At 35.9% G+C, this 12545-nt stretch overlaps 2 protein-coding genes across 2 annotated transcripts; one reads left to right on the forward strand and one right to left on the reverse strand.

Annotated features, from left to right (window-relative positions):
- Nucleotides 1–845: 845 nt before the first annotated feature.
- ND-MWFE (NADH dehydrogenase (ubiquinone) MWFE subunit) lies at nt 846–3700 on the reverse strand. Its single transcript, XM_072298854.1, has 3 exons — nt 3431–3700; nt 2511–2603; nt 846–977 (listed from the first exon to the last, which is right to left on the reverse strand). The coding sequence occupies exons 1-3, from the start codon at nt 3530–3532 to the stop codon at nt 930–932; spliced, it is 243 nt and encodes an 80-aa protein (XP_072154955.1). The 5' UTR covers nt 3533–3700; the 3' UTR covers nt 846–929.
- Nucleotides 3701–3924: 224 nt separating this feature from the next.
- LOC109033046 (Zinc finger CCHC-type containing 7) lies at nt 3925–12275 on the forward strand. The gene is made up of 5 exons (XM_019045456.2): nt 3925–4263; nt 5323–7228; nt 8136–8344; nt 8768–8899; nt 10414–12275. The coding sequence occupies exons 2-5, from the start codon at nt 5347–5349 to the stop codon at nt 10693–10695; spliced, it is 2505 nt and encodes an 834-aa protein (XP_018901001.2). The 5' UTR covers nt 3925–4263; nt 5323–5346; the 3' UTR covers nt 10696–12275.
- Nucleotides 12276–12545: the final 270 nt, after the last annotated feature.

Here is a 12545-nt window from a genome sequence, read left to right on the forward strand (position 1 = left end):
ACATAACTAACCAATTTCCCGTGACTCTGATTATTTCCAATTTTCAGTATTTAATTATGTTCTGCTATTTTGAAGAGCCCCATTTTTGGAAATTTCGAGTCCAAAAAGTGTTTTCACAGTATGGCAGCGTTGACAGGTTGCCACCGTGAAAATTTGATCCTTCTTAAATTTTCATCTGAATGGTGCGTGACATTTGATGGGACCGACCAAAAGCTATGAATTAGGTTATGCAAAATACTCCATAAATATCTGAAATAATTAAAGATGAACCATTGGGCAGATCATTCAAGACTGAAAAATACCTTTTTGTGAAAGTGATCTCAATCTTTGCGGCAAAACTCCCCAGACAAATGTGCTGGTTTAAAATTGGTGCCCTGCATCAAAAAACATGCATAAAATTGCTCGAAAGCATTTTTAAAAACAAATTAACCTGATCAAATTGAATGCCTGAAAAGTAAATATGTTGATGGATGCAAAATCACTTGAGTGACTGTTACAAAAAAGTGATTTCGAAAAATAAAAAATTCAAGAAAAGTGATGCACTGTCAAAAATTGTACATTATATGAAGATTATTTACAATTTTTAACGTAAATTGCATGTCAAGAACTTTACTGGTTCAAAAGCTAACAAAGTTTTAAGTTGGCAACTTGGCAACAATGCCATACCATGGAAAAAATATTTCGGGACTAGAAATTTCAATTAAAAAGGGAGGCTCTTTATTGTAATCCAACATCATACTAAAAATTAGAAGCAATCAGAGGCAAATAGGATGTAACTGTTGTAACAATCACCTAATTTCACCATGCAGATATTTATCGAAGAAAAGAAGAAGTTAAAAACTAGAAACAGGGAAAACGTTTTATTTACCAAAAAAAAAAAACATATATACTAAAGGTAGAGCAACTAAAACTAGAGAGCAGAGTTTCCATTATTTCTTAGCTTGTTGGACTGGCTCATCAGGGAGGGCGTTTAAGTCCTGAAATAATAAAAAAACATCAGTCAGTTGAATTTTTGCAAAAATGTTATATATGTAATATAATTGATCTGTAGAAATCGACAGGATCTATAATTGAAAATACAATTGAAAATTAATGCTGATGGAAAAAATGGTCCACTTCAAAGAGATGTCAGCTGGTTGATGAGTGAAAAACCAATTATCAAATATGGTAATTTAAGAATTGAATCGGTTTTTTTGTGAAAGCCCAAGCACCAAAATCCAAGTTTCAAGAAATACAGAAAAAAGTGTGCTGCTCAGCAACCGTTCAATCAATTAAGCTCAGTTTAGATAGGTATCCTTTCAATATGTAAAAAACAAAAAAAAAATGAATATTTTTTCGGGCTCTTAAAATTGAGCAGATGCTGCATGGCACAGTTTTTCCTGTTTATCCCAAAATTTTGGCAATTGAGCCCTTAAGACAAACATCAGTTCAACTGTGTTTCTATACTTCAGAATTGCTAAAGACTAAGGTACTGTCGTAGGTCTCAATTGCAGTGACCACATTTTAAGTGCAACTTAAGCTTGCACAATTTCCTGAAATTTGGTGTCTGTCTTCCTCAACAGACACCTATAATATTTGCCCTTTTCCCATTTTTTCATTAGAATCACAAGTCGAAAACATTCAATTCAATTACCTAGTTCTTTATTTTCTCAATACATTAATTACAAAAATAATTCACAACAACTGGACCTAGCCATGAGCTGTTCTCATTTGGCTAGGATGTGAGGTGACTCTTGTGGTAACATCAAATACCAGGAGGGACAATGCTTAGACATATTATGTTGGACGCAACAATTGTTTTCTGTTATGGATTTTGTGTTATTTGCATCACTTTTTCACAACCAATGAGAGCAAAGCAGCTAGAAGTGAGGTTGGAAGCCCTGTTAACAAATGCACACAATAGTCGTAACAAGCTCCGAGGACGTTCCAATTGTTTCGAAACAATGATGAGAAAACGTTGAATTGTGCAAAAAATAAATGAATAAAAATAGGCCACGCCCCTTAACATAAAGAACATCCGAACAAAATACGATTGTTACAAGATGTCCCGAGTTGTTGCGTTGAATAAAATACGGCTCTTCCTTGCCAAAACTGAACTAAGAGAGCCTCGAGACAAAACTCAACTAAGAGAGGATGAGTTTCTAACATAAGCTAGGAGCAGATCAATGAAATCCTCAGCTATTGCCTTTTATCACAGGATTAATTCTGATAAATACCAGTGTTGTAGTTACAGCATGCAAATTGCTCTAGGTCTCTGCAATTTTCAGCAATGCGTTCAGTTTTCGCGACAAAATGCATCATTCTTTTTTGACCAGAAAAAAGATGTTTTTTGTTCTTACTTATCCGGTTATTTCGTCGTTAATTATGTAAGCAGACCCTTTGTACAGGAGATGATGAAATCGGTGCTTAACACCATTTCTTTAAATTGTATTACATTGTAGATGGAATACCTTTTATTTAAGTCTTTTCTATCTTGTTAACATTTTGGGTGAAAAAATTACTTTACGTACCTTGATAATGTATGGATTATCAACACCAGATACACGCTCATCTCTCAAGAAAGATCCAAGCATTCGTGGCATAAAAACATTTCTTTGATGTGGCTGAAAATGAGGCAAAAAATGGATCTATGTTACTTTGTTGCTTTCTTGGTCAGTATAAAACACAAAAATAAACATAGGACATTTAAGGGGCTTGGAGGACAAGGTGCATTAGTGCAGTTATTTCAAGAAATACATGGTTAAAGTTTCAAAATTAGGTACATTGATCTTAAGGGTGGAAAGAAAGTTCAAACTGACTTTCTGATGCTTAAAAATTTGAATTTAGGAGCGAATATTTCAAAGAATATACATTAAAACTAGTTTCACTTAAAATCATTAATAACACAATTATTTCAAAAACTGCACTTATGTGCCTTGTCCTCCAAGCCCCTCATTTGTCCTGTATGGCCTTTGGCCCCCTCGTACCTTGAGGGTCCAATATGCCGAATGCAGGTTGAGATTCGACAAACAACTTCTGCATGATCTAGGGATGGACTGGCTCACAATTTTCCTGGCAACAAGATCCACCAGGAAGGAAATCAGTGCCTCCCCTGTAATCAACCTCCCAATACGAACAGAAAGCGCAATTTGTTATTTGAGAGCCATGAAGGTGGGATCATCCCAAATTCCTTCCTTCGCATTTATGTAAAGAATCACCATGAATTTGATTTTAATGATGTTTTAAATTGTGCTTGAACAGTCCAGCGTTTCTTGGCTTTGAAAGAACGCCTGAGAGTATCTGTCTCATGATTGATCGGTTCAGGGTCAGGAGAAGGTTGGCTTGAATCCGTAACAAAGTTAGATCTGGTTTGGATTGCAGATGTAGGTGTTAAATAGATCATGTTGAATCGAAGACTTAATATCTTGGAGATAAAATGGATACAACTTACATGACCATTACAGGACCATTTGTTCGTGTAAAACACCAACAATTGAGGGAAGAAAAGGAGACTTCCGACGATCGCGAAAGCAGGGAGGGTTTCATACCACATAGTGAATGATTTTAAATGACAATTCTGCGGGACAAGAATTTGCTTTCACACCGATAGACTCATGAGAGTCTTTTCTGATAAACTTGTAGTAAGCAAAAGCCAATAGATAAACACTCTAGCTGACGATTTAATCTGGCTAACCTAAATTATTGAGACAAAACGTAGCCTAGGTTCCACTATTAAACTGTGTAGTTAAGACACCAAGGTCAGGTGATATGCTTGCTTTGCTCATTCAATGACTTGGACCAATCACAACACTTGGCCTTTCCAATTGTAACAAGGCTGGCTTGATTGTGTGACTGGGGCTATCACGAAATCCATCAAATTCTTCGCTGTCAACGACGACACCGCTCACCGATTCCGACTGCATTTTCATTTTTTATTTGCACTTCCAAACATGTCCAAACTTCCAACTTCACGATCACACGATTGCTTCACGTGTTGTCCGAGTCGTCCATGTTTATCATTCTTATTGTAGAAAAGGATTAAAGTGCTTCTGTCTGTTCTATCTCTTAGGAGATAATCACCTGTATTTGTTCCAGTTGTGCGTTCTTTATTTTTCTAAACTTAGGAAAGTACCTACGTTGAATTTTAATACATGACACCTCTAAAAATCTGTGTCCATCAACGTGTGTAGCAGCTCTACACACTCTGCTTGTGGTGTCCTTATCACCGATTTCTCAACTTCTCCCAATCTCTTTAAAGTCTGCGATAGAGATCCACATCTTCTGGTGAGTATAAGCTAGCCTTATAAATTTGTGTCTAGTAATGAATGTAGGATGACAAGGGGTGTACGCATGATTGGACAAGCGACCCTCATTTACTTTTTGTTTTGTCATTTTCATTACACATGGAAGCGTTTCCTGCATTCTCGGTGTCTCTATCTCACTACTACTTGTTGTCAGTCAGCATGCCCACTGGAATCCTGCATGTAATTTTGTTTGGACTGACTGAAGATTTTACTAATTAGTCCCTTACCTAACCTAACCTAACGATCCATGCACCAAATTACTCAACAGTTCCGCAAAATATTTTGTATTCTGTGTTCGGCAATCAACAGCAGACTTTTTTAAGATATGTAGAAGTCTGAGAGCAGCTAGGGGCGAGCAGTTGCACCACTGTTCACTGCGCAGCCAATTACACTGGTGCCGCATAGGGTCAATGCAAACAACCTCTGAGGCTCTGAAGTATGGTACAAAAGCGGATCAATTTTACACACTAGTTGGGCAACCTTCTTGTATTTATTAATGGCCTCTTTCAGGATTGAATAACTCAAGTCTTCCCAACTCATACAATCTGCCAATTATTTCAGTGGTCTAATAGCTCTTGTGATATTCAATATCTGAATATTTTTTTACTATTTTACCAGTAGCAGACACCTGTTTTCCTCTTGACTAGGGTAACCTCGAACTCTAGTGGTTTTTGCTTTGCTTATTGCTCTAGGAGTGTTCAGCCAGGCAATAAGCACTGGAGCTTGAGGTTACCCTACTCTTGACAAGTCAAGTCCAATTTTTGGGATGAATTTTTGTAAAATTGGTCTTTTCAGTCCCTTCTAATGCTGGCAAATTCCTGTCACAAATCTATCTCAGTTATCCTTAACATTTCTCCAGTTAGCCTTGTCAATGGCTACCCTTCACTTCCACCCTAAATTGATGTTACCTTACCAATACTTTGATATGTGAATGAAGTCGCAATGCTAGATTCATAACTCATAGGAAATTGTTTAAAAAATCTACTCAGAAAGGAAGTAGAATAAGTAACCCCCCTGTTTATTCTTTTGCTTTTTGCAGACCTCGCAATGATCAATGTGAAGTATGTACTCATTTTGGGAGAACCAGAATTCATCGGATGAATCGTCTGTAAACTCTACCTGTAGTGAAACTCCCTCAGAACTGGAAGCAAGGTTATATAGTATCCTGCATTACAATGACCTAAATGAGCCTCTACCTCCGGAAATCACTTCAAATTATTCCATCACTGTCTCTGGAACAGACGTATGTATAGCGGTCAACAAAAATCAACTTCGATCTGTTGGTTCGGATATGCCAGAGAGTCTTTGTCAGGAGAGGAGCTCCTGCAAGCAAAATACAGGCAGAAATTCTTTGAAGCAAAGTCCTCTTGAATTTAATCATGTGGAACAAATTGATGTATCCAAATCGATCGCATTGAAAAATAACAAGGAATTTGAAATAATTTGTGACACCGAGATAGAAACTAACCGAAAAGAACATACAGTTGCAGATTTTGACCAAAAATTATCTGCTTATGTCTCTTATGTATCGTGGATGAAAACTGAGTCAGACAACTTCAGACAAACTGTTCGGAATATAGTGAGAAATTTACCGTATCCTCATTCTGATCCTACCTCTTATGCCAAGTGCAAGGAATTAGTTTTGAAGTATGCGCGCCCCATCGATTCTTTGAAGAAGAAACTGAAAGAAAAAGACCTTTTTCCGAATGAACTGAAACAAATATTCTCTCAGTTTATCACAGAGGCTTGTACGCCTCGTAGTACTTTAGTTCACAAGGCAGTCTCGGAGTTTCTTGATTATTTAAACCCAACAAATGTAGATACATTCGAGTCTTTTAACCTCAATGAAATCAGAAAGTTGTATTCTAACATCCTTCTAAAGAATTCCCCCAGAAAAGAATCTGTTAGAGAGATTGTGTTGAAGAAGTTTAAAAATTTTGTAGCTGAAAAAAGCCATGCATCAAAAAATGAATGTGTGAAACGTTTTTGTTCAGAAATGCTCAATCTTCCTGGTGAGTCAGTCCTTGTAATTGATGCAGACTTCAAGGAACAGATGTTTGCTACTTATGATATTTATCAGGCATGTATGAAGGAAAAGATGGTGACTGAAACTGAGAAATACCCAGACTTAAATGACAATGAAGACTCCAGCAGTGAATCAAGTGATGGTTTGCCATTGAAGAAGCGTAAATTAGATAGTGGCGAAGAGTCCATTGTCTGTGAGAAGGATAGCGAAAATGATCTGGGTAATTTACTGTTGAAACATAATCCTTACATATCTGAAAATGAATCATTGCGTAGAGTGTTTAAGCAGTTCCACGAATTTTCAATGAAAGAAAAGCGCTGTAATCCAAAACATAAATTTGTGAAAGTCCTTGCCAAATACAAGCGAACATCGGATTGTTTTAATACACTATATTGCGGTTTGATTAAAGAAAGTCTCTTGAGAGAGTTGTTTATTTTTGGCAATCAACTTAAGGATCATACAACAGCAGAAGGTGTAAAAGCCACAGAAGTTATGATAGAATCTCTGGTTAAAAAGGCTCTCGTCGCAAAGTCCCTAAAAAAATGTAGAGTTCAAGAAAAGGTCTCCAGAAGTGAACCAGGAGGATTGAATGAAGCTACTCAGAGTGAGATCAACTTGAATGAGAACGTCATTACTATCTCAAGTGATGAAAGTGACATTGAGGTAATCTCCAGTCCTAATGCAAATCCTTCAAGCACAGTCACGCAAGATAAAGAGATGATCCTCAACATCGAAACATGCTCTGCTAAGAACCAAGCAATTTCCAAAATCACTCGGCCTGCCTCTAATTCAACCTCAAAGAGTAATGGTTATGCATCTAACTGTCCGCCCTCCTGGTCCGATGAAATGATCAGTTATTACTGCAAAAGTTGGGGTGGCAAAACATTTGATCATGTCGATATCCTGAAAGAACTGAAAGGTAAGTTTTTTTTTTGGGGGGGAGGGGGGAACTTTAGGATTGTATATTACCCTAGAAAATTTTTCAGAATGATAATGAGTAATTTACCCAAAAAAAAGAAAGTCCTCTCTTCTTACTAGATTCAATTAGAGTTGATAATTTTGAGTTCTACTGAGTAATGAGCTCTCTCTCGTGTGATATTCATGACAGCGTTTTAATGCTTACTGACGACTGTGATCCACTGATGTCTCTATAAAGACCCAAAAAGTTGTAAATCTCTTGGTGTGGCCTCAGCTTGATATTCCAATGCATCTGCCTGAGCCAAACTCTCTCCTCCCTCAGTCTTGTACTGTTACTTATTAGAACTCAAAATTTTTTACTCCAATTGAAATTTTTCAATTTTTTGGCCTTGTTTTCCCCGCAAAGTAGTGTGGACCCAGCACTGTTCTACCACCCTGTTACTTATAGTACGGGCCACATTTCTTATGCATTTACTTCTTCTTATGTACATATTTAGATTTTAGTAAGGTGCAATGATTTTTAAATTCTACATTAACTATGGTAGTTTCTAAAAATTAATGACATTGCAGATGTGTTTTGCAAAGTCAAGTTTCATTTATTTGCTATATTCTACTGGTCAATCAACCAATCCTGTTCCCCAATTTTATATTTCGTTCTTGCTTGACTGTCAAATTTCAAAGTTTTGAACATCATGTTTATCAACTCAGTCCTATTAACATCAATAACAAATACTTACCTCTGCAAATAGCTTCCACCTTAAAATGTAGCGTAACCATAAGGGACGTTCCTCTTAAGACATTTAATACATTATGAACAGATTGCATTTTTCATTTCTTTTTTTCTGAAGAATTGAAGCAAATAAAAGATTTGTATAATCATAACCGTTATCTTCATTTTAATTTTTTAGCAACAACCAAGCCCTCTGACTGGAAAGTGAGCAGTTATCAGGATTTGCTTCCTTCTCGAAAACGGAAAAGAGGGAAACAGTGTAATCGATGTCTACAGTGGGGTCACCTACAGTACCAGTGTAAAGAACCAAATAAACCAGTTGTTTGCTCAATATGTGGTGGTTATAATCATTCTCAGAATGCATGCACCGACACCAAATGCCTGAGGGTTAGTATCTTCTTTTGTGATTCAGCTGCATCCTAAATTAAGACACTCATCATTGTCTAGTCGATCTAGACCAGACCAAGAAAGGGTTTACTTCGCAGATGGAAAAAACTCTCCGACTCGTGACTCCCATGCACTATTCAGTTGTATTTTGCATTTTCTTAATCCAAATTTGAACTCTGCCACCTTTGATTGTTGCCGCTCAAGCTGTCATCTTGAAAAAACATTGCCAAATCTCTTAATTTGTCCTGAAATCGGTAATTATTTGTTTCCTGTGTGGCAGATGGCACACTGAAATATTTGATAAATAAAAACTCATCAAGATTTGATTTCAGAAATTTGTTTATAAGAAAGTTTTGGTTTAAAAAAGTATCTTAAAAAAGTTTTTACGGATTTGTAATACGTTTTTTAATGATTTCTTTTCAGTGTGGCTCAAGAACAAAGAGTTTCCAAGACGGCTGTCAAAATTGTCGAGCTCCAAGAAAATGTACTCTGTGTGACTCGACCACTCATGACCGCACATATTGCCCCGACACCTGGAGAAGCTATCACTTGACAGTAAGTAATTTTACCAACTCATTAATTACTTAACAAAAAATTTCTCTTTATTAAGGAGTGACGTAGACAATCTATATTAGAAATGACAAAAGAATGTTTCTTTTACCATCGGTTCTAGGGAAATTCCTTTGAAAGTATAATTCACATCTCCAATGACTGTTAACCAAGTCAACTTATTACAGCATGACCAGATGCTTACTTACATTGCTGCTAATATTAGATTCTCACTAGCAAAACAGCTATCAAACTATGGTGCGCTGTCGCCAAAGTTCGAATTTGTGTGGTTGCAATTTTATGTAAGCAACCCTGCATGAGCAGCAATTTTGAGACGCTCGGATGATGAGATGTATTCAATGTCTCTGACTCAAAATCAGCTGATAATTTGTGGCCCTGTACGTCAAATCCTACAGCTTCTTAGTTCCTGGCTGCAATTTGTCCTCACTACTCACTCTTAATCTTGTTCTCCAACTTTGAATAAGCTGATAATTTGTGGCTTCGCAGGCAAAGTCGTTCGGCCTTTTAGTTATCAGGCCACAATATCGTCTTTTCCACAGAAAGTCAGCTTAAGTGCGGCTAGTTCAGTATCCCCTAGAAACAAATACCTGAAGATACACAACTCACGTGAGAGTGTGTGAGTGCTTTATGTTGTGAATTTATACACAGGCTTCTATAGGACGAGGTGGAAAAGTGAATTTTAAAGTTCTTCAAAACGAATGGTGCAAAAAAGAGATCTTGTCTTGGAAGTATCGGGCAAGTGAAACGTAATTGTCCAAAATTTGCCCACTGAATTGCTCTCCTGAAGAAGAATTCAACACATTTATATGAGGTTGACCCCCCCCCCCCCCCCAATCACCTTGAAGCAACAGTTTCATTCAAATACGGCAAAAGTGTTTATTTTCACAAGAAAAATGTGTAGTTCTGAGTCTGATATGTCCGTTTCCATCATAAATATTATGAGAAATTACCTTAAAAGAGCTATTAAGAGTGTATCCTCTGGTTTTGCAGGGTTCTTTCCTCACTTTTAAATGTATTTTTCTTCAATTTTTACAAGAGAACGAAATTGTGAAAAATTCTATGAAGCCAGCTTAAAATCAGCCTTTTAGTATTATACACCAAAATTTTCCTACGGAAATTCCCCATTGCAAAAAGGGTAAGGATTTCAGAACTATTTATACCCCTGATTCAATGAGCCATGCTAAACTACGTTACAGTAGTAGCCTCTATTGGTGGAAAAGTAATAATCAGGTTTAGGAACGGTAACATAATGCAAATGAAACCTAAGTTTGCAGGATGCAAAACGATTTTTACATCGCAGTCGAGTAGGGGATTGAACGTAATAAGTACAGTTCTTTTGTTTCTGCTATATGATAGCCTCAGATTCACCCAATTTTTATCAAATGTTTGGATCTCCACAAAAATTCTTGAGTCAAGATTTTTCCAAACTTTACCTTTTAAAAGTTAATAAAACAGCTGAACAGTTAAAAAGTCAAACTAACTTTTAATCATCATTTCAGGTGGAGGGAAGTATCAAAATACCTCCAGAGCTACCTATGAATCAGCGGCAATTCTGCTGTAATTGCACCAAATCTGGCCACTTAGATTACTTCTGTCCTTTGCTAAGAGGAAGCAAAACTTTCAACATTATCAATAGTCCCTATGTTTTAAATTATAATGTAGATAACGTAAATACAAATCAGTGTAGTTATAGTAGCATCGTCACAAATTCAGTCAGTGTACCAAATGCAAGAAAGAATAACCCTGTAACCAAAAGAACCAAAAGTTGGAAAGAAAGTTAGACTCCGGTAATAAATTGATAGTGAAACTCCCAAACCAAGTATCTCTTTTTCAATGTTCAAAAATCTCCACTTCAATTTTTTTTTTCTTGTAGGAGAATAATTCAATGCCATCCCTTTAAGTTTTTTCAGAATTTGTTTCGCTTTTAGAAGAATAATCACAAAAGCTTTCAAAAATTGGCAAAGTGAGTTGTCCTTTGTTCAAAAAATTAAGTGCTAGTATGACAAGGAGTCTGCAATGTTGCAAACAGAAATACATTGTGTGGGATTTTCACGGTCGAAAGGTGACTCAAAAAATTTAGTCAACTCTCTGCTGGTCAGACCTCTCTGAAATAGGCAACATTCAAAGTCTGAGTGAAAAGTCTTTTTTACTTTTAATTATTTCTGTAACTGTCAAGAGTAAACATTCTCAAAAAATGTGAAATTCTCATGATCTCTTTAATTAGTTTTCTGATCGTCAATTATTTTGGATCATAAAAGCTGTCAATTCGTTTAATTTTCAGATTTCAATCTAATGCCACGGAAAAAAAAAATAGTAGAGCATTTTGGTGTCAGGGCATTATTTTCCAGATGATTAGTAATAAGATGTATGTATATTGGTATAATTCAATACAGGAAACTAACTCCTGTATTTTTTTCAGATGATAGTCTTTCTTTTCATGTAACTGTATGAATGAACAGTGATTAAAGTGCATTCAGGAATGCAAATTGGAGTAGAGTAAACTCATTTTTGTTTTAAGTTTTACTTTTCCTCTTTTGGAAGAATCTTTCTATTTGTAGATACTTTTTTGGGGTTAAATTGAAGTCTTAAAATATTTTATGTTTTTTTTAGTCTCTCAAATTACCCCATTCTGAAGCGTATAAATTCTAATTTTGCGTAGCTTAATTCATACATTTGTGTCATGAATGCATAATAATGAATATAGCCTTTAATTTTTTCCCCTAAACTTATCGTTTAGGTAACTGTTTTTTTTTTGTTATTAGCTCCAGACGCTAAATTAATGCGGTAGTCTATCAAGTTATATTTGTAATTTCTGTAAACAAATAGTTGAAGCGTTTAAATGTGACGTAAGTGCCTGATAAGTTGATCTTAATCATTTAATGCTTGTGTTGTAATTGTTGTCTTTCTTTTTACAGTCTTTTGTATTTATCTATAGAAACCATTTAAGGCACCAAGGGATACTACTCAAACTACTGATTTGAAACATAAAATTTTATTTTGCCCTTATTTAAAAGGAGCTTATTTATTTTTGGTCAAACACAAAACTCTAAAATTGTTTCAGGAGTGATATAGGGTCTAATGTTTCACCTATTCTTATAGAAAAAGAAAAGGGAGAGGTCATAGTAAAAAATGTAATTACAACATAAAGTCTTAGCAGTTTTTCGTAGAAAGGTGATCTTGCTGTCAAATTTTAAAAAGAAACGAGATTAATAAAATAGCTGTAAAAGTAAAATTTCTTTAAAAATTTTTACTTTTTTTTGGGTAAGTATGCAGGGCCTCTTATTTTTAAATTTTTGTCGTCAAGGCTTTGGAGCCAAATAAATTTTAGAAAGCAAAACAAAAGCAATATTAAATTAAAGCATGTAGATGGTTTAAGGTTTAAAACAAGCCTAAGTTCATCCTTAAGGATTAGAAGCGGAGTTATGAAGTCGAAGCAGCGTCTGGGACTGTAGCCTAGTGTGTTTTGAGTCTCAAGGTTACCTGAGCTTTCCCTCTGCAAAATTTGACTTCAGTGGATCAAAATTTCAGTATGGAATAGCTCCATTTGTCTGTTCGAACTAAAAGCTGGTGGCTCTCTCTAAATTGGAATGAAAAATCATTTCCTCACAGTGAATCGTAGTGAGAAGTCTCT

This window comes from Bemisia tabaci, chromosome 3, assembly GCF_918797505.1.
Source record: "Bemisia tabaci chromosome 3, PGI_BMITA_v3".
NCBI classification, from domain to species: Eukaryota; Metazoa; Arthropoda; class Insecta; order Hemiptera; family Aleyrodidae; genus Bemisia; species Bemisia tabaci.

Coding starts and splice junctions, on each gene's coding strand:
- LOC109033046 (XM_019045456.2), top strand. CDS start 5,347: ATGTACTCATTTTGGGAGAACCAGAATTCATCGGATGAATCGTCTGTA. Junction 8,345..8,767: donor CCGACACCAAATGCCTGAGG/GTTAGTATCTTC, acceptor ATTTCTTTTCAG/TGTGGCTCAAGAACAAAGAG. Junction 8,900..10,413: donor GGAGAAGCTATCACTTGACA/GTAAGTAATTTT, acceptor TCATCATTTCAG/GTGGAGGGAAGTATCAAAAT.
- ND-MWFE (XM_072298854.1), bottom strand. CDS start 3,532: ATGTGGTATGAAACCCTCCCTGCTTTCGCGATCGTCGGAAGTCTCCTT. Junction 2,604..3,430: donor AATGGTCCTGTAATGGTCAT/GTAAGTTGTATC, acceptor CCTCATTTTCAG/CCACATCAAAGAAATGTTTT. Junction 978..2,510: donor ATAATCCATACATTATCAAG/GTACGTAAAGTA, acceptor TTATTATTTCAG/GACTTAAACGCCCTCCCTGA.